Genomic DNA, 21,111 nt, shown 5'->3' on the forward strand with positions numbered 1-21,111 from the left:
ATATGATGGCCAATACTGCAAAAATAACACCCAAGCTGTAGAAGACAAAGTCGTCCTTTATGTGGTGGTGGTGGTTGCTGCTTGATTTTGCACAGCTGCCAGAGGGCATAGAGAAGCACAGATAGTGGACTGAAGCTTTAACTGGCTGTTTTTTGGTCGGTTCGTCCTGAGACAGATTGGAGTTCTGCGTTACAGAGGAGTCACCACGGTCGTCCGGGTTCGGGTCCTGGTCCTGAGGCCTACTGAAAAGAAGGGGCACCAGCAGACTTTATATCCTGTACACTAAAAACTCTTAATACAATATTGACAGTATTGACAGAATCTGATGGTTTGTGTCGTCAGGGTGACGAAAACCTCTCGCCGTCACAGTCCAGAGCTTTACTGTTGCTCCCACTCACACAAACACACACACCGGTGAGGTGGAATGCACACTTTCTCTCTCTCTCACACACACACACACACTCAAGACTATTTTGCTACATGACTTAATACTGTATATTTCTTGATATGTTTGATACTGTGGTGTAAATGTAGTGTCCTGCTATGATGCGGTGGGGAGGGGTCTTTCTGGGTATTTTTGGACTTTTTGGGTGGGACAGAGGAGGTGCAGTATCAATGTGACCGTCACCTCCTCTCTCTCTCTTTTACCTCCTCCTGTTTTTTTCGAGGAGAGTCATTCGCCGTGTTAACCCTTCTTCTCTCGTCCAGCTCGTGACTGAAAAATTCGAAAACGCCGTTTTTGTTGGAACTGATCACAAGCACATTCCTGACTCTTCTCTGTCCGTGCTGTCGTTTTCTTTTTTTTCTTTTTTCCAATCTTTCCTGTTGCAACAATACAACATGTGTCTAGTTCTTGCTGACTCACATGTATATAAAGTGCATATATGTGTACACATGTGCAATACACGCTATTCGAGCAATCTATTACTGTGACTATTATTGATGATGATGATGATGATACTTGTTTCAGCCCCGTTTTTTCTTCTTGTCCTGATTTTCTTGTTGATGAATTGTGTTGGTTCGGCTGCAGCCAGGAGCTTAAAAAGGGAAGGTGACTCTTGATGATTCTTCACACTCTGTTTTATTTCAGGGGTTTGTGAACATTTTATTGAAGCCCTTTTTTTTTTTTTTTTTTTTTATTACTCTCACTGTAATGTTGTGACGTTGATCCTGATTATCTGTTTCTTTGTTGTTTTTTTTAAGTGGGCCTGTTGTTAAACTTGTCTGGAAACTCAATAAAGCAATTCACTGACAACCTGTTGCATTTCCCATTACTCATACTGATAGTAGTCCTACAAAATAACTTTATACACTTTATAAAAATCATAATTTTGTGAGAGTCTACGTGCTGCACTATTTCCTGCCAACTTCATGGTGGGGTGTTAAAAAAACTAATACCACTGAGGAAACTTCAACACAGATTTTTTAAATATTCAATGTGATATGAGCTGAAATAGAATTCTTCTATCACTGTACAGTTGATCAAAAACCGTCATAAAGTCCATTATATACAATAGAACATGTCCCCAGCCATGCTAGCAGCTCTATGAAGCCGCACTTAGGCACGGTGGTGCTTCAAGCTAAGTAGTAACCAGGTATTATATTAGTGATAAGAGTACAGTTGAGGCTGATTAGTTCTGCAGGTATTTGGTCGTAAACACAAGTATTGAACAAATGAATAATACCTTCATATCTCAACAACTACTGGTTGAAGTTGAAGGTCTATACAGATATTCATGTCCTCTGATTGGTCCTGTAGTACCTCCAACAGGTCACAGTTTTCACTGATGATCCACATGACTGATATTTCCATCCCTAGAACTTTTTAAAAACAAGGCCTCTGGTTTCAGAAAAAGATCCTCCAAACATGCCGGAGCTGAACCTGAACATGTGCTCAGACTGTTGAACATGTAGTCTAGCTGTCTGGTGAGTAGATCTTGATGAGGTGTTGCAGTTCGGTGGGGTAGCCGGTTACGGGGCAGCGGCGGTTGGCTTTCACGTACGTGTAGATGCAGCGGTAACAGAAGACGAAGCCGGAGGTGGACAACACCGTGGCGTTCGTTCGAAGTCTCCGGCACAGCGGACAGTTGCTGCTGTCGCGGCCTGGCTTGGCCTGGTCTTCACTGTGATTAGGGGATCGGCAACTCTGCTCCTGCTGCAGGTGGAGGGGGGGCGGCGGCGCGGGCACGGAGGTCAGGGTTTTCACGGCGCTCTGGTTTTCAGAAGAGTACCACCACTCCAGGAACTGCAGGAAGAAGACGCCCAGAGAGAGGGAGGTGGAGAGGGAGACAGCTGTTCCCCTCGCTGCTTGGGACATCAACCACCACGCTCTCTGCGCCAGGCTGCAAACAGAGGAACAATGCATTATGGGTGGAAGATATAAGGACTTTCTATGACATCAAGCCTCATTTAACAGAGTTTCATATTTTTAAAAACTGAGATGTACCTTCCTCCAGCTAGGTTGCTGGTTCTGCTGGTTTTCAGTTCCATCTCTCTTATATCTTGAGCATTAAGTCGTGCCAGTCTGACCCTGGCCAACCACAGCAGAGGACTGTGGGTCTTAGAGACCCCGAAGACGAAGAGCAACTGCTGGCAGAAGACCCAGGCCTGCCAGGCTGAACTGACATACGGGTAAGCCGCCAGGGCCGCCCTGTACAGCCTTTGGCTTCTGCTCTGCGCCAGCCGGATGGAGAAGTCCTCCTCGTCCCTCTGACGGGCCAGCGTGGCCTCTAGCTTGGACCGAAGGTACGGCAACAGGCACAGAAGAAGAAGAGAGCGCCAGTGTGACTTCCTGTTCAGGCCCAGGTGAAGAGGAAGTCCTCGACCTCCCGACACTCGTTTCAGGCCGTAGAAGTTCTCGGAGAAGGACGCGCTGCAGTGAGACAGGAAGTGGTTCTGGAGGAGGAGGTCCAGCAGCAGGTAGAGCTCATCGAAACAGCGCCACAGGAAGCCAAAGCGGGACGGGTTGGACTCCGCCAGAACCTGAGAGGGTAAAAGATTAAAGCCACTGCTGTTAATTTGTAAAATGCAGTTTTGCACCTTTCTTTAAATAGATAACACACTCTCTAAGGTATGACTCAACAATTATTGTTCAGAGGAGGGATTTAATAAAGGTGTGGCGCTCACCTTGACAGCATGTCTCAGTGCAGGTTTGACCGCCTCCATCAGAGACTCCTGAGCCAGAACCTCAAACACCGACGGCTGCTCGTTCACAGTCGTGGAGGTCAGATGGGCTCCGGCTTCGGCCATGGCTGCTGCACAATCACAACATAACTACTAGTTACTTTATAGCACGAGTGGAGACAAAGCAAACAGTCACCCCTGTTTAAGCTCTCTCATTTATTGGTATTATATTTAAGTAACAAGGTGAAGCATTGGTTAGTCTGACAGATGAATGAAAATATTAAATAAGAATGGAAAGTAACTTTAGAATAATCAAAGATAGAAAAACTCCACACTACAAATTGAACAAACGTTATTTCCAGCAACCTTATTTGTTTGGGTCAACTTGTTTTGGGAGGAGTCTTCAGTATTCTCCACCTTCATAAAAACATTAATTTTGGCTTAACGCCCTTTTGGATATCTTTCTATGATATATATATATATATATGTATGCTGAGCACTATGGTCATCATGTTATTTTAATGTATGAGAGACACAAACTATTGTAAAGTTTTACAGTCAAAATTATAACTTGTGTTTTCTATAGAAGTGTATGACAAATCTGGGTAGCTTTGTAGTTAAGTAATGTATTTCCTTACTCTATTTGCTTTTTAAAACATTTGATAGTGTTTAATAACAATTATATGTTGTAAAAATAATTTCATAATAGTATTTATGTATATATATATAGATATGTATAGTAGTACATAGTACAGTATATATATCAATGTGGTATATAAGACTAAGATTTTTTCGTTATATAAGCATTGAAAACCCATTTGAAGGATATCTTTTAACAGCATGAACAGCAGGAATGATTACAGAGAGGAAAACCTCTATCACTGCTCATATGAACACCTGACTGATGGTTTACCACACACTTGAAAAATTGTGAACCCGTCCTTTAACGAAACTATTGATTCTAGTATGTATAGTAGAATTAAGGCTTTAATGGTGCCTCAGTAAAGGTTGAAGTTCAGTCAAACTCTGAAAGGTTAAAGTTCAAACTCTGTTTCAAAATCAGAAATATTTTGTTGATCTTTGGGACTGAAAGTAAGTCATTTTACACACTCTAGAAGCGAGATATATGAAAGAGAAATGAGAAAAATAACACTGTGTAAATAAATAAATATATAAGCATAGAGAAATAAGAAAAATACGACGTAAAATCGGAATTATACTACAAATATGTATAGAAAAATAAGAAAATATACAATAGAATATCCGAAATTGGTTCGGGATTCTCTTCCCGTGGTGCAATAAAAAGGTCAGAATATAAATATTAAAAGTAAAAACTATAAAATACTTCAAGAGCTATTAACACACATACGCATAGTCTATTGCACATGTAAAAATATGAAAATTATATAAATAATAAGACATAGAAAGAAATGGGATGTATAAACATGTTTAAAGCAAGAATTGTATAAACAAATAAATAAATATTAGCTAATATTTATTAAAGCTGAAGTAGACGTTTGTTTTATTCAATTACAGATAAAACCAAGAATAAAGTGAACTACTGTTTGTAAAGATATGTTAATTTAAAAGCATTATAGTGATAGTAAATGAAGGTGGTATTTGTGCAGTCATATGCTTAAACTACTCACCTTTCTTTCCTCTAGTAGTAGCAGCTGAAGCTAGCTGAAGTTAGTAGAAATACGTCACTAACGTTCCCGCCCTTCAGGCTCAGGTAACATCACGCGCTGTCTGAGAAACCTTTCATGTTAAAGTAAACTATGTAAAAACAGCAGAGAGTGTTCATTATGACAGAGACTGTTTATTAGACAGGTCTGCCCCATGTACTGCTGTATACACTGTGCCCCAAAACAACCAGCACTTCCGCACTCCGGTTTTCTTCTTTTGTGTTTATTGCCGGGTCGCAAACCAACGTCAAAAGTGTTGCTACGCCACCTGCTGTACGGAATGTAGACTAATATAATTAAATCATCTGAATACTGAGAAGTCTATAGAAAATAAATATAATTATATCATATCACTGAACTCATTTGACTTGATTTGATATATTGTTTTTATTCTATAAGAGCAACTTTTACTATGTACTATTTTTACTATTTGTCTTATTTCTATTTTTATTTTTCTTCTTTCATCATTATCTCTTTAAATTATCTTTAAACAATGCTTTATGCTCCTTATAGGCCCTTTTAGTGTGAAGCACTAGTGTATGTAAATGATTCTGTTGTAAATCTATCTATTTGTATTATTATTATTATTATCATTATTATTATCATATTACTATAGAGGTTAGTAGGTGCTACATACTAGTATGTAGCTTATGTAGTTTTGATATGATATATTTTATATTATTGTATTTTATATGTACTACTACTAGTACCACTACTACTAATCCTGCTACTGATAATAATAATAACAACAACAATAATAATAATTGCAATGATAATAATTATAATAATAATTACAAACAGTACAGTAACTCAAAGATAGGCAACCTTTATGACCTTAGAGGCTTCAACAAAACTAATGATTTGACAATCTGTCACTTTTTTATTAATTGTGAGAGCACGAGAATTAAGGAATGAGTTGAATTCAATCAAGAAAAGAGGGAAAGAAGGTTGGGAACCATAAAACCTCTGTTACTGATAGTTTTTAACCACATAGCATTTAATAGTTTTGTACTTTTTAATCGTTTTCCTTTCTTTTCTTATCTATTGTGTATGCTATTGCCCTCACAGAAGTAAATAGTGTTGTTAAAGCTGAGTTAAGTTGAATTGAAGTGAAATTGGACCTAAAAGAAAATGATGATATGGAGCTCCTCTATGAGACAGGATCAAGAGATTAACCAGGAGCTAAACAAGATGGTAACATAATATTAAAGTCAGTGAAACAGACGGATGGAAGGACACCAAGTCTCCCTGGTAGTATTAACGGGAAATGAGAGGCTGGGGGGGGGGGACTAAAAGCAGATGAAAACATCCGACGAGCTGCCAGAGTTTAGAGGATGAAAGGAGACATTTGGTGATTGGAGAGGGATTAGAGGATTACTGACACAGCTGACCGCACTGAGAGTCTCCCATCACCATCGTCATCATCGCTCTTTGTTTGTCTCTCTCTCTCTCTCTCTCTCTCTCTCTCTCTCTCTCTCTCCTTCTCTCTGTCCGTCAACTCCCAATCTGTCTTTACATAGCTGCTACCCAATGAAGTCAGTGGACACTTACAGGTTCCTGATCCAGGATGGAAATGACTGAGTTCTTCATCAGCGAAGTAAGTGAGTCAGGAGTTTAGAAAAACAAGAGGATGAGACATCAGAGATGAAATCAGACCAGTTTCAGTTAGAGTTTACTCTCTGTGATTCAGATTTTAATTGTAGTTTTTGTCTTAGAAAAATTGCATATAATACATGTAATAACGTTCACAGTCTATTTAGTTGAATCTGAAAAATATATTATCAGGGACAAATATATGAGAATGCTTTCTTATGTCTTTGTATTTTTAGTTATTAATGTATTTACATCCACTGTGTTATGAAGTTTCAGCTGCTTTCCAGTAAATAAGAAATAAATGCTTTATTGCTTTTACACTGTCACTGTGTGTGTGCGTGTGTGAAACACTACAGTGTCGTTAGGCTGAATTTAATCCTGTCTCTGCTCTGCTTTTAATGACAGTGATTATGCTATTACATTAGGATTAGAAAGGCAGGAATAATCCTGTGTCAAAACAAGTGTAAGAATTATGAGAAAGATCTGAGAAAAGTTGGTTATGTAAAAATGTGGACTTTTACCTCTGATACAGGCATCTGTAGACTGGAAATACTGTTATGGTGTGCTACAAAAAACTTAAGATAACAGAATAATTAACATGAATCAATTAAACTTTATTTATATAGCCTACAGCTTTCATACAGGTTCAAGTGTAGACTGAGGACAATATATAAATGAACAAAAACACAAAATAATAAAAATCTAAAATTAAATAAAGTAAAATAAATTAGGGAAAAAGAAGAGAAAAGGAAAAAAGTTTTCTTAAAAGTAAAGAGTAATATATATAATAATATTTTCTGCATGAAAACTAGTGCAGGAATACACAACTGTACACCGACACAGTTAGCAACTATCTGATGAACACACTGGAGCATTTAGAACATGAAAAGCTAGATGTCTACCTCAGGAGTTGGTTGAGACCAAAACAGAGCTAAAAGGATTATGAATATTGGACATTCATCTGATGACTCAGCTCAAAAATAGTTGCTAAAGTTGCTCTGTTTCTGCTTGACATGTAAATATGTAATTGCTGTGTTTTCAGTTTGCGCTGCTGCCACCGAGTGGCCAAAAACATATGCAGCTTTAATTATGTATTAGAGCCACCAGATCAACTATATAAATTAAAATTTACACTCTTCTTTCTTTTTGATTTCCAGTTTCCTCAACACTAGCTTAACTGCTCCTCTGAGTGACCCACCCCGACTCCTCCGACTGTCCAAGGAACCATGTGTGTCATTTTCCCCGTCCTCCTCGTCCTCCTTGCCTTTTATTCCCCCCCATTCCTTTTACCGTCAGTCGAGTGCTCACGGTCGTGTCCGCATGAGTGCATTTGTTACGAGAATGCCGACCTGGTGGACTGTCGTGCCCGTGGGTTCGAGCATGTTCCCAGGGGCCTCCCGCACGGCATATGGCTTCTGGAGCTGGGAGAAAACAATCTGAGCGAGATTGGCACCCGAGCCTTTACTGGACTGTGGTCCCTGCGGGTGTTGGTGCTCACCAACAGTCAGATACAAGAAATCCAACCACAGGTAAGAACAGAGGGATGGAGGAACTCTCAAAGGCAAAATTGAAATGTGAGAGAATTGACAGATTGATCTTTCATTATTTATAGAAACCTTCAGTTGAAGAAGAAAAAACAATTGAAGTGTCAATATTCTCTGAAAGTAGTTGAAGCATCAGTTGAAATGAAACAACAGAAGGTCATTGGAGGTCATGTGTGCTAAAAGATTGATGGTTAAGAGGGAAGGCTCAAGATTAAAGAAAATGGGGAAATGAAGGAAGGAAAATGTTAAAAAAAACAACTTATTTTTTCTCTCTCTCCAGGCATTTTTCTCATTGTCCTTCCTGGAGAAGCTAGATCTGAGCTGGAACCAGTTAAAATCTCTCCCTGTTGACTTCTCCACAAGTCTGTCTGCTCTCAAAGAATTGCGTCTGGAGCACAACAACTTACATCATATATCTGGATACAGGTAGCTGTCCATCCGTCTTCCACCATCACACTCTATATATGCTATCAGCTTCTTCCAGCTCCTCCTCAGAAAATGGAATGGAGAATTGCATTTCAAAGACAGTTTATGTTTATCACACTTCAACAACCTTGTTTAACCAAAGTAGACCAGGGCCTCTAGATACCAAGTGTCTTTGAAATAATACCTAACTGGAAAAAAACAGTTATTGCAGATTTAAATTGGGTAAAACATACCTCTCCTCCCACACACTGTTTGCCATGGGTGTATCAGGACCACTGTGCTATAAAAGTTGAACCACAGTATGTGGACTGAGCTTCTTGTCTGCCTTCCTGTCTCCGTCTCACCCTGTCTTCCCCTCCTGCTGTCAGTTTTGAATATCTGGACAACATGGAGAAGCTGGACCTCAGTCATAACCAACTGGCATCAGTGGGCCCTGGTGTGTTCAGGGGTCTCTCCAGGCTCAGACAGCTCTACCTGCACAACAACAGATTGTCCGTGGTTCAGCAGGGTAGCCTGGATATGCTGCCTGGACTAGAGGTGCTTTTACAATACTGTTAAAATGACTCTGTGTGTGTATCCGGATATCTGTCTAAAACCTGTCTGTTTGTCTGTGCAGGTGCTCCAGCTGAGTAATAACAACATATCTCATATAGACAGTGATGCTTTGGCTCCTCTCTACAGTCTGGCAGTTCTGGCTCTGGAGGGAAATAACCTGCATCACCTCAAGTTTAAAACGTTCATCAGCCTGCATACAACAGCTACACACATTCAGCTGTCAGGTCTCTAATATTCCACTAATACTCTTATATTTAACACCTTTTGAATTTTTGGGCTTTTAACCTTTGTTGTTGGTCAAGATCTGAAGATACACCACTCTTATTTAACTCTTCTGTTGTCTTCCCATCAATTGTGCTACTTTTGTCATCCTGGGTCAAAATTAACCCGGTCTGGTTTGACTGTTTATAAAGCATGAGGTGTAAATTATCACCCAATTCTGTGACCTTTTTAGCCAACTCCGTTCCAACTTATTAGCACAAGTTTTGCACATATTTTTGGAAATTATGGTCAATAGGCTTCATTTAAATGAAAATATACCTCATTTTTGATTTAAAAAACTGATGGCATTTGTTTTTCTTTGTAAAAAACGAAATGATTCTGGTAAAAATGGATCTGATCTATATGTTGCTTTCAGCCCATTTATCTTAGTTCCCCCACATCAGATCCATATAGTGCATTTTGTGTTAAATCATACCATGCAACACATGTTAATGCAGTACATCTTAAAACTGTGTCAATGGTTAGGGTTTGTACATGAGGAACTGTACTTGCATTTCCACCTCTACCATCACCATTGATATTCATGTTTAAATGTGTTGTTGTGATGGCTTTGAAATGATTTTAAAAAGTTGCACATTGCTGGAGTTGAGAGTAATGTGAATGTAGAATGGTACAGTAGTTCAAATGGCAGAAAGCTGGTTGTGTGCACATCCATGTGCAGGAAACCACATTCAATGATAGAATTAACTGTAATAAAAAGTGTATTTCAGAGTAAGGGGACACTACACTACACTGCATATTTGTGAGCGTACCCTAGCTTTTTGTTTAGCTCTTTTTGACCTTTTCATGATCCATTCTTATCCTTCCAGGAAACCCGTGGAGCTGTGACTGTGATCTACATCGCGTTTTTAGCAAGATCTTGCACGTTCGCCATCTCCATATTGACGACTACCGCAACGTGACGTGCCAGGATCCGCCGCAGCTGGTCGGGGCTTCGCTGGCCTGGGTGGACAGCCAGCTCTGCATTGCAGAGACCGCCACTGTGCTCGTCATCACTATCACCGTGCTGGTCACTGTGGTGGCAGCTCTGGTGATGGCGGAAAGGACCAGGAAGAGGAACCAAGGAAAGAACTGGGATACTGAGTCACATACGCAAACTCAGAGCCCCCCATCCTGAGAGCCTGTATTAAACCAGTGAGACCTGACAGTATGGAGAGACTGTGAAACTGAAAAGTGAACTTCCAGTGTCCTGTAGTGACAAACAGGCCTGTAGCATTCAGTACTAGATGGCTGCCATACAAGGACGATTACTCAAATTTCCTTTTTGAAATTTACATAATATATATTAACAGACATATATTATATGTTTGGAAAACCTGAAGGTGTGTGGTTTGAGTTTTGCAAAAGAAGTTTTCAATTTACATACTATTTTTCAAACCTTTAAAGCCCCCATGTGTAGAATTTCTTTGTTTTTCTTGTTTTGCTTTCAGTTTGTTTTGATACCACCAGGAGTCACCAAAATTAAAAAGCTACAGAGGTTGTTGTTGATTACCACATGTGATTAATGAGCTCAGATTAAATTTGCAGAAACTAACAGGTCAGAGTCTTATTTAGCTAAAAGGAGTTATTTAGTCTAACTTACTGTGCTTTTATGTGCATGACAAGGAGCTAAATTGATTGATAAAATGTCAATAAAACAAAATGCTATATTGTCACACTGTAAAAATAAAAACCTGTGCTCTAACCAGCTTTATTATACTTGTGTGTGAAGTAGGGGTTGCTGAATGGTATAATTACCAATATATCAATACATCAGTCAAAGCCTGATCACACCAGTATTTAAAACAGCTTCTCACACTTTTCAATTGAACTACTGCAATCAGTGGATTTGCTAATATTATGTTTTCAGTTCAAACTGTGATGAGGTTGACATGCAAATGTGTGCTGTTGATAACACTGACACTAACACTAAGGGAACAGAGAGCAGAAAGGCTCAAAACAGAGAGAAGCTTTTATAGTAGTTGCAGGGCATCCAGCTTTATATAACCCACTCTATCAAATTGCAGCAGTAATGGATAGGAAATGTTCATTATCGCAAAAAGGTAACATTCCGGTTAGCTCAGAGTGCAGAACTAGCTGTTAGTTTCCCATCAGAGTCCGGGATTTTATGACGGGTGGGTTTCCAGTGAAACTGCTGGAAGAAACACTTGTTAAGGTCAGGTCATACATCCCATTCTGTTAAGGCTGTTTAATGAAGATGGACAACATTTGGCAGAAAGCTTTTGTGATCAGTTAAATCTGTAGTTTCAGTATCCTGTTCTATATGTTAGCTGTTTTATATGTTTCATGTCATTGTGCTGCTTTTATGTTTTGGTGAGCCAAACACAGTTTTCACTGTGGTTGACAATAAAGTTGTATTCTATTCTACTCTAAATCTGTTAAAACATGATTAGCTCCTGAGCATCCTTATGTCATCCAGGTCATTGTACAGTATAGCTATATAACTCCACGGATTGGTAAATACCTGAACGAGTAAACCTTGAAGAGGCCACAAGAGCCAGTTTGGGATACCTACCCGCTACTTATTTATTAAAAACAGGAACTAAAATTCTGAAATCCTAAATGCAATGTAGGGTCACCTGCTGTTCAATGAAAATACGATTTGAAAAATCATTGAGACTGCGCCAAAATTTATGCTATACATGGGTCAGCAAAGCCCTGCAGCATTACCAGGTGTACAAATGAAAGAAGAAGAATGGCCAAATAAATAAATTGAAACTGTTAATTTAACCAATGCATTTATGTAGATTCTTACATTGTAGGCATGAAAATGCCTGAAAGAACTAAGGATAGAAAGTGCTTTTGAACATCTGGTTGGTTCTTTTATAGAACAGAGTGCAGTTATGCGAGTTTTGTGAGACTGGACACTTGTTCACAAGGAACTGATGATGCCAGTGTACTCTCTGAAAGTTCTGTGCACACACATATAGTTTTTGGTAACAGATTGTATGTGTTGCCAAGCATTTTAAGGGATCCCTTTAAACCTTTTAAAGGGCAAATATTGTAGCTCATGTAGCATATTTTCTGTATTTAGTCCTGTTTCTATTAAGGAAGTTCCGTGTAAAATGTAGGAGGCAGGAATTTTACAGGAACGTCCTCCCACTCAGTCCTCTCAGCCTTACGACCCACCGGACTCTAGAAGTGACGTAATCATTCTGCAACAGTTTCGATCATCACATTCTTCTGCTGAGTTTTAAAAATGAGTATAGCCAATCAGCACAGAGTCAACCTTTTTTCGGGGCTGCACGGAGTAGATTCCCCAAGGCAGGGACTCGTGAGTCGTGACCTGTAAAAGTTCTGGGAGATTGTCCTTTAGGGGTGGTTCCTGCTATGGAGACACGTGCCAATGGTCACCGTTCCGTAGAATTACCCCGAAGTTCCTGCCGTGGAATTGGCCCTTTAGTAATGTAGCTACTGGTCTTAGTTAATGGTGTCCACTTTGTTGTTGGCACCTTAACTGCTCTGTATTCATTCCCCACATCTACAACAACATCTGGAGAAGCACCACCAAGCTTAATATTTTTCTGTTCTCAGGGATTCTACCATCAACTGCAGGGATCTGACCTAGATTATAGTATATTTTTCTTAATTTCCCTGAATTTTATTTTTTTAGTTTTTTTAGTTTATGTTAGATAGTTATGTTCAAGCTACATACTTATATTAAAACATTTGCATTTATTTTTCCACCAAGAAAGGCTTTTAATTCTGAGCTTCTTGAGGGGACTTTTCTACCTCTAACTGTCAGTCGTGACCTGTAAAAGTTGTGGGAGATTGTCCTTTAGGGGTGGTTCCTGCTCTGGAGACACGTGCCAACGGTCACAGTTCCGTAGAATTACCCCGAAGTTCCTGCCGTGGAATTGGCCCTTTAGTAATGTAGCTACTGGTCTTAGTTAATGGTGTCCACTTTGTTGTTGGCACCTTAACTGCTCTGCATTCATTCCCCACATCTACAACAACATCTGGAGAAGCACCACCAAGCTTGATATTTTTCCGTTCTCAGGGATTCTATCAACTGCAGGGATCTGACCTAGATTATAGTATAATTTTTCTTAATTTCCCTGAATTTTATTTTTTTTAGTTTGATACTCCTTGGCCTTACAGGTCATTTCAGGTGAGGAATATGTTGAAGCCACAACTTGATGCTTTTTTCAAGGAGACTCTGGGGAGCTTTCCGAGAGGTTCAGCTGGTTGGCCGTGAGGATGGAAACCTTAAAGATAAGAGAAAAAAGTTCCTCAGAGCACGGAACAGCATTTTGACATTTTCAATCAACAATCAGCTGCCCAGATTTTCTGCAACTTGCTCAAGAACCAAAGGCATGTGAAGTTTGTGCCCTAAAAAAATGTTGTGACACCAAATGCCAAATGCCCTTGCTTGTAAAATGATGAAATTCCAAGCCTGGTACTTATATTTTTTCACCTTTTAAAAATCTATTACTAATCATTACTAATGTGCTTTGTTTTCATATGAACTGTTATGAAACTGACAGATAAAGAGAGAAGCAACTCTGTCATCATTGATCTATGTAACTTGAAAATGTTAAGTAGGTGGTGTTAAATTTATCCCTAAGCAGGCTCAGAATGTGGATCTTGATGGATGTAAAACTAAATTAACTTGCTCCAGTGATTGCAACCAATTACCATTTAACCAACAGGGTATGCTGTTGATAAAATGAAGGCAATAATACAAATAATACAATGGGTTGAGATTACAAATGACCAGTGACAGATGTTGACAGCTACTGTTGCTAGGGACGATATCCTGCAAAGGTGGCTGCCCAACTTGCTGTTGATTATGTCAGGTATCCATTCCCTATTAGGAACTAGTCTGATTGACTGACTGAAACCTTTATTTCCATAGGGAGACGAAGGGGTAACTTTTCCAAAAACTTTCCATAAGGTAGCTTGTCTAAAAGGAGCTCTTTCATTGGTCCAATAGACAGTAGTATGGGAAGCTCTAGTCTCCTGAAATTCATTCCGATTCAGAGGAACCTATATCCGTACTGCCACACCCAGTTCTAAATCTAGGAGTGGACAAGGTGAGTGCAGTGAGATTATCACATGAGGTAATAGAGATAATTTGGGACATAGCCATACGTTTTGCAATAAAGATTATATGATGCCATGCTGTTTTTCCCAGACTAATTACAGTAATTACTTCACAACTTCATAGCAGTCATTACAGCAGCTCTATCAGTTTTCAACCCAAACTATTTTTGTGTACCTTGCTCAGGAAGTTGAAGCATGCCCATCTCCCACAACAACTACTGACAAACCTTTACCGTGCCACCATGGAAAGTCTCTTGACCACTGTGTGGTACAGTAGCTACAAAGCATTAGATCAGCGGGAGCTGAGCGTTTCATCCGGACCAAAGTACCACCTCTGAATACCTTTATATTGTACAGTTACTGTGTGATGTTTTCACTTTTTTTTATTTTTTAAAGGAGGAACATGTAAATCTGGGCTGAGAAAAAAAAAGATTACATTTCCTTCAGTCAAAAACAAACAAATGATTACACCTTCCCCCTCTAGTAATTTTTGTACAGTCCCATACTATAAGGTTTGTTTGAAGTGAACACATAATTTGCTTTGTGGCTATTTATGTGCTTCATTTAATGTCAAGCTAAATATTATGTTAGATAGTTATGTTCAAGCTACATACTTATATTAAAACATTCTAAAACCATCTCACTTGTCTTTTTTACTTCTTTTTCTTGACAGGATTATGTATGCATTTATTTTTCCACCAAGAAAGGCTTTTAATTCTGAGCTTCTTGAGGGGACTTTTCTACCTCTAACTGTCAGGTGTGTCCTTGTACATTTTAATTTTATTCTTACTGTCTGATGGACCGTCAGCAGTGGGGACAGAGACCTTTATGAGCACCATATGTCTCTGGACATCACAGAGGATTACTGATGGACTGATGGATGAAAAGAGAGAGAAAAAAAAGACAGTCCTATTGAGGTCAAAGAGAAGGACAGATGTCAAGATGATTACTGCTGGATAGAAATACATTTATAGAATGTGTGTGCGTGTGTGTGTGTTGACTGGTATTAAAGAGGCCAGACAGACTTTACAGCAGGATAACATTCTCTTGTCCTTGCTGTGTGTCTCCATTGTCACATATATTATGTATATATCAGATTACTCAACATTCTTTTTTAAATGTATTGAAACAGAAACTGTAGCAATCCCAAACATTCATTGAGGGACTGTGTAGCTGAAAGCTGAATGGAAGCACTGATCATATAAATAAAGATGAATTCAAGCTCTCACTTAAACTATCTTTTTTAAGTGAGAGCTTTAACAGAACAGACTTGAACAACAAGGATTAGAGATTTAATTCAGAGTGACTGAATGCAGGGTTAAAGAGTTACAGAGAGTGAAAATGTTCCATCCAGGAGCTGAAATATGAGAAAGTAAAAGAAATAAAGATGCATGTTAGTGTGGCAGTGCTAAGTTTGGAAATGATTAATGTCACAACTACGCCACCTGGGAACCAAACTCCAGGAAATGTTGATAAGGAAATCAGTTACTAATAACCTTTAGTTCAACACTAAACAAGGCAGGCAGGTACACTCACTGAGGGACAGAGACGTGATTCTAAATTTAAAAGTTTTATTGATAACCTATTCAAAAACTGAAGAAAATAAGCTGAAATACAAGAAAAGGAAATGATTAAAAAGCACAATAGTGAGTTAAGATATAAAAAGTTGTATTACAAAACCAGTTAAGAATATAATTAAAATCCTTATAATACAAGCTCAAAGAAAACCAAACATAAGTGGACTGGGGCTAGCAGGTGGGGTGACAGACTACACAGGGGTGTGCCTAGGAGTGCTACCACATAATACTCACCGGTGCAGCAAACTAAACAATCATACACAACAAACCGGTGAAACATGTGTCCCCGTGTCCTTAAACGTAGCATGCAGTGAAGGGGTGATTGCTGCCCCTAGCTCCACTAAATCAAAGAAACAAAACTGAAAACAGGGTTAAACAAAATAAAACCAGAGTACCCACTCCAAATTACAACAGGGATATTACAGAGATTTTAAGGCTTTTCTATATGGGACAAGCAACAAAGCAGCAGCAGGTGGCAACCTGCAACAAAAGAATAAAATGAATTTGCCACCTGCATACACAATAATAATAAGATGTCTGGGCCCCCACTTACCACCGTAGTAAGGAAATGATTCATGGGAAGGTGTCACCTATAGGGAAGCTCTGTCCAGGGCACATGGCAGCAAGAGGAAGGACAAAGGGAGAAAAGTGCTTTAAATAAGCTAGCGCTGATTAGGGGAGGTTCAGAGGAGGGGCCAAGCCTGGGCTGCATTCAAACTCTGAACTGAGGGAAATATACCCCACCACATTAGCTAAATGGGAAGCACTGACATTTAAAAGCCTGTTTATTTGGTGACACTTGTGGTCACTGGTGGTAATGCATGTGCATTGTAATAATAAAGGTCAACGACTTTCATTTGAAATGACACTTGACCACTGCACACACACCTTGAGCAGCTACTTTGTCAGAAATGTAGATGAAGAAAATCAACTTGTTTATCTGTTTGGGATGAGAGCTTTCATTGTGTCACACTGTTTTTACTCTTCTCTTGTCCTCAGGTCAATTTTGACCAGGGAGAACAACAGGCATCAACTTAAAAATGAGATATAGTTTCACATAAATGAAGTCTATAGACCATAATTTCCTCAAATATGTGTACAACCTGTGGTAATAAGTTGGAATGAAGTGGTCTTACAGGTCTTACACTGATTTTGGTGATAATTAATTAATACCTTATGTTTTATAAACAGTCAACAGGGTTGATTTTGACCCAAGGGGACAAAAGTTGCATGGTCGACAGGAAGACAACATGCGGGTTAATAAAGTAAAGAAGACAACAACAGCAGTTACAAAATGCAGATCCACTGTAACTACAGTAATGGCTATTAGCAACCATACATAGTAATACAAATTTGGTTTGATGCAATGCAAGTAAAATATGCAGCATATAGATATCATAGCCCTGATATCTTTTTATTTTTTGTTTGTACAGTAGGTGTGTGTATGTGTTTGTGTCTGTGTGTGTTAGACAGTGTGTATGGTTGGCATGAGTTAATCAAACAAATTTTGGGACAGAAGAGCAGCAGATGGACTTTGCCTGTGCTGGGCAGAGAGACACTTCAACATAAGCCTGGTATAGTGTGTCAGTGTTGTTCAGCTTGCAGCAGAAAGATGAGCTCCACAAAGGTACCTTTCGTCTGTTCAACCTTTGTATCTGTCATATCTGCTACTTAATGTGTCTTATATTAATCTGTGGTAGTTTTGTTGTTGCAGATATGTTCAGCTTTCGATATTGTGATGCTGTTGTGTGTAACCAGTTTGGTTGTAGCTGGGCCGGAGGAATTGGTGAGTGAATTGCCCATTGACCCTCAACCTTAATCTCAGCTCTTTTTCCTGACTTAAAACCATCTCCCTCCTGACTCGCTCCACAGATCCCCAGTGAGACACCAGCCAGACAACAGGGTAGGTAGTGTGGAGCTAACGTGTAAAGCTACTGATACCGATGGTACTTGTTAGAAAACTGTATATTGTGAAACAGAAATTAGCTGAGGCAACCTTTACATTCCACTGAGCTATGACTCTGTTTCCCAGGTGTCAGTGTACTTTTTTACGTCGCCCACCAGGGCCAGCTAAGAGACATCCAGTTCAACCCAATCATCTTCAACCATGTTTTGGTGAACAAGGGCTCTGGCTACAAAAATGACACGGGTATTTTCACTGTGCCAGTTGGTGGTATCTACCAGTTTGTGTTTACTGCTCAGCTCTGCAGAGGAGAACACAACAACCACTGGTACTTCAAAGTCAACGGGCAAGAAAAGATGTTGTGCCACGCTCAGGTACTTTACAGTAAACCTAACCAGACACACTGAACTAAAACTGGTAACAATAAAATTAACAGAATTTAAAATTCTAATGAAATAATCTCAATGTTTTATCAACCATACATATTCCTCTGTCCTGACTTTGAGAAAATAGCAAATAGGATTTCCTGTTACCAAATAACATCCAAAGCCGTCCTGTTTTTTTGCTAGTTGAACACATTGAATGTGAAGCAGTAATTGTGCATTAGTAGTAACTCCATACACTTCTGTACAGTAACAGTAACACTGGATTACATGCTGCATCATTTCTTGTGGATCTAAAACCAGCAATGAAAACTGCTATATGGAATGGTTATTGCAGAATGTAAATACATTAAATGGGTATTGTTGAAAAAAATTCCAACAGTAAATAGCATATATGGCTGGCTTTGATTTCATGAAAATTATAAGGATTATACCTTCAATGTTCAACATTGACCAGCTCCAGCAGACATGAATGAAGTAGATCAAAGTAGACCAGACCAGACTCAACAATAGACTAATCAAAGATAAACTGTACGACTGATCCTATGGTCTAAACAACAGACTAAACAAGACTAGGCTACAGTAAACCCTAAATAAACCAAATCGGACAAAATTTCAACTAGTTTAAACGGGACTACTCTTGGCTAAACTAAAAGAAGACCTTCTCAAATCTCTGTGATAAGAAATGAGCCATCTCCCTGACATCTGAGAAAACTCCTACTACTCATGAAAGTATTTGAAAGCTTTGGAAAAAAGCTAGTAAGTGAACCTTATATTAAAATAATCTAACATTACTCAAAACAAGACGGATTAGAATTAATTATACGTAAAACAAACAAAACTGAAACGAGCTAAACCAGACTGAATTACAGAAAACTCATTTCAACCAAACAGCCCTTTTTGGTATAGACTGCTACACTGAGCAACAGGACAATGTACCTAAAAACAGTGCAACCCTTCTCTCCCCCAGATATCTCGTGGTGACACTACCCTCAACACCTGTTACTTAATGGAGGAGCTGAAAAAAGGTGACAAGGTGTGGGTAATGCAGGGCATGGGGGGTTGTGCCTGGGCCAGCTCCACCTCCAGAACCATCACCTTCTCTGGCTTATTGTTGGCAAGTAATGGTGCGTCCAATCTGGGAGGGGAGTACATCCCTAGCACCTCCCTTCCACTGCCCACCAACGAGACAACGCCCAGCTCTGCAGGCTCGAGTGCTACTTTGTCCAGCATGACTGTTGCCCTGCTGCTCTGGTTTCCACTTCTAGATTAATCACGGCAAAGTGAAAGATACCTACAGCATAATCTATATGTATAATCTTAATTTCATTCTGTATTTTTAAGGATTCTAATGTGACCTCTCTAAAAGAGTTAGGGTTTTATAAACCATCAAAACCACAGACCTGACAGCTTTTCTAAATTTTTAGATTATTTTTCCAATTGAGAAGGTCTCAAGGTGTACCTGTCCTGGATGTCCCCACTCAAAAGTGTGATAAAACCTACACCCTACTTTGTAAACAGCATGTTAAGGCTCATCTGCTTTGGAGTTTGATGTATTTGACGAAAACATGCTTTATTCTTGAAGAAGACAGTTTGGTCTTGACGTAATTAGTAATTTCCTTACATGGACCTTTCAACTTTCAGGAAATGTTGAGGGCATTTGGGGTACTAGAATGCAGAGGAATTGCCAACAAAAGCCCCTTGTCTTTAAATTTGTCATAGCTAATGTGTTAAAGTAAAAAGGTAAAAAGCCTTGTAGAAAACCCAAATTGTAGTCACAGGAATGAGCTAAAATAGGTAAGAGAGTTTATAATTTCATGTGTGCCCATGTTTTTGAAATCTTGGGTTAAATAAAATGTAATTTGTTTTTCACAATTTTGAATGACTTGTAATTTCACTTATATTTTTGTAATGTGCACTAGAGCTGACTATAGAAGCATACCATGAAGTTCCTTACTAGTAGAAATAACAGTTAGTGGTATGTTCACTGACTGTCCAGCAGATGGAGACACCTAACCTGCTCATACATCTACAGTTCAACCAGGAGAGACAAGTCAATGAATCCAAAAGAATAGCTGGTCTCAATTGATGCCCAGCAGAATGACAGCAAAGAAATTGTGAGTGAACATGTGTCAGAGATCAGAATGAGAAATAGTTTGAGAAATAAAACTACAGAGAAATAGTGACAAACTAAAAGGGAAAACATATCAACATATAATAGATCCTAGCGTACATAACAAACGCAAAACATTTAAAATAATTGGCTATAATGTACATATACTGACTGAACTTTCACTAAGCTTCATTTGGGATGTAAAATGTAATTGATGTGCTGTATACTTGCTCTGAAGATAACTATCATACACTGTCTAACTATAAGTATAAAGATACTTAAATGTACAGTTAAAAATGTCAATTTCATTTATTCATAGCTTATGTGAGAGCTGTGAAAGAATAATCCCAGGTTTGATTCAACACATCTTTCACTTGTACTGTATGTGTGACTGTATGCTGATGTAAACATACTAATGCATGATGTTATTTAGTTACATGTAAATTAAGTTTCAGGTTTTCCACCATGGAAACTCAAATATACAGAAGTTCCTATATAAGACACTTCTCATTTTTCTCTGTCATCCTCACTTTAAGTGAACATGACATTATATCTCTAAAAGTAGGAAGAATTTGTATTGTATTTAAACTCAAATATCAGTGTTACACACTGTTACTGACTGAGATTGCAGTTTGAAGCTGTTTTCACTCAAAGATTGGTCAAAGTTAACAGGAGTGCTAGTAGTGTCTGTACACATGCACATTTTGAATACATTTCTCATACCTTTGCATTAGAAAGTACAATTTTTCACTTTTCACTTTCACTTAATATGACTTAATATGGATTTAACAAGCCATAAGTCTGACTTCTTCATGACAAGTATTTATCATAATTTTGATGTACTGACTTATAATTCTGATAAACTATGTCAAATATTGTAG

At 38.9% G+C, this 21,111-nt stretch overlaps 3 protein-coding genes and 1 long non-coding RNA gene across 5 annotated transcripts; 2 read left to right on the forward strand and 2 right to left on the reverse strand.

The window, feature by feature from the left end:
- On the reverse strand, positions 1–4,994 carry pex12 (peroxisomal biogenesis factor 12). Of its 2 annotated transcripts, none has more exons than XM_053339064.1 (4): positions 4,773–4,994; positions 3,127–3,251; positions 2,447–2,982; positions 1–2,342 (listed from the first exon to the last, which is right to left on the reverse strand). In XM_053339064.1, exons 2-4 carry the CDS (start codon positions 3,247–3,249, stop codon positions 1,916–1,918), a joined length of 1,086 nt encoding a protein of 361 aa, XP_053195039.1. In that variant the 5' UTR covers positions 3,250–3,251; positions 4,773–4,994; the 3' UTR covers positions 1–1,915. The 2 variants fall into 2 exon arrangements, with proteins under 2 accessions (XP_053195039.1, XP_053195038.1); XM_053339063.1 differs by having other exon boundaries at positions 3,127–3,254.
- A 1,381-nt stretch (positions 4,995–6,375) lies between these two features.
- si:ch211-237i5.4 (insulin-like growth factor-binding protein complex acid labile subunit) lies at positions 6,376–10,325 on the forward strand. The gene is made up of 6 exons (XM_053338255.1): positions 6,376–6,409; positions 7,698–7,930; positions 8,226–8,371; positions 8,740–8,908; positions 8,988–9,150; positions 10,018–10,325. Exons 1-6 carry the CDS (start codon positions 6,376–6,378, stop codon positions 10,323–10,325), a joined length of 1,053 nt encoding a protein of 350 aa, XP_053194230.1.
- Positions 10,326–13,376: 3,051 nt separating this feature from the next.
- LOC128379447 (uncharacterized) lies at positions 13,377–16,448 on the reverse strand. Its single transcript, XR_008323399.1, has 3 exons — positions 16,385–16,448; positions 15,045–15,127; positions 13,377–13,416 (listed from the first exon to the last, which is right to left on the reverse strand). It is a non-coding gene; the product is annotated as an uncharacterized LOC128379447 (long non-coding RNA).
- A 911-nt stretch (positions 16,449–17,359) lies between these two features.
- On the forward strand, positions 17,360–19,992 carry LOC128379117 (uncharacterized). The gene is made up of 5 exons (XM_053338737.1): positions 17,360–17,458; positions 17,546–17,617; positions 17,704–17,734; positions 17,864–18,108; positions 19,088–19,992. Exons 1-5 carry the CDS (start codon positions 17,444–17,446, stop codon positions 19,388–19,390), a joined length of 666 nt encoding a protein of 221 aa, XP_053194712.1. The 5' UTR covers positions 17,360–17,443; the 3' UTR covers positions 19,391–19,992.
- The last annotated feature ends 1,119 nt before the right edge of the window (positions 19,993–21,111 follow it).

Source organism: Scomber japonicus, chromosome 18 (genome assembly GCF_027409825.1).
Source record: "Scomber japonicus isolate fScoJap1 chromosome 18, fScoJap1.pri, whole genome shotgun sequence".
Lineage (NCBI taxonomy): Eukaryota > Metazoa > Chordata > Actinopteri > Scombriformes > Scombridae > Scomber > Scomber japonicus.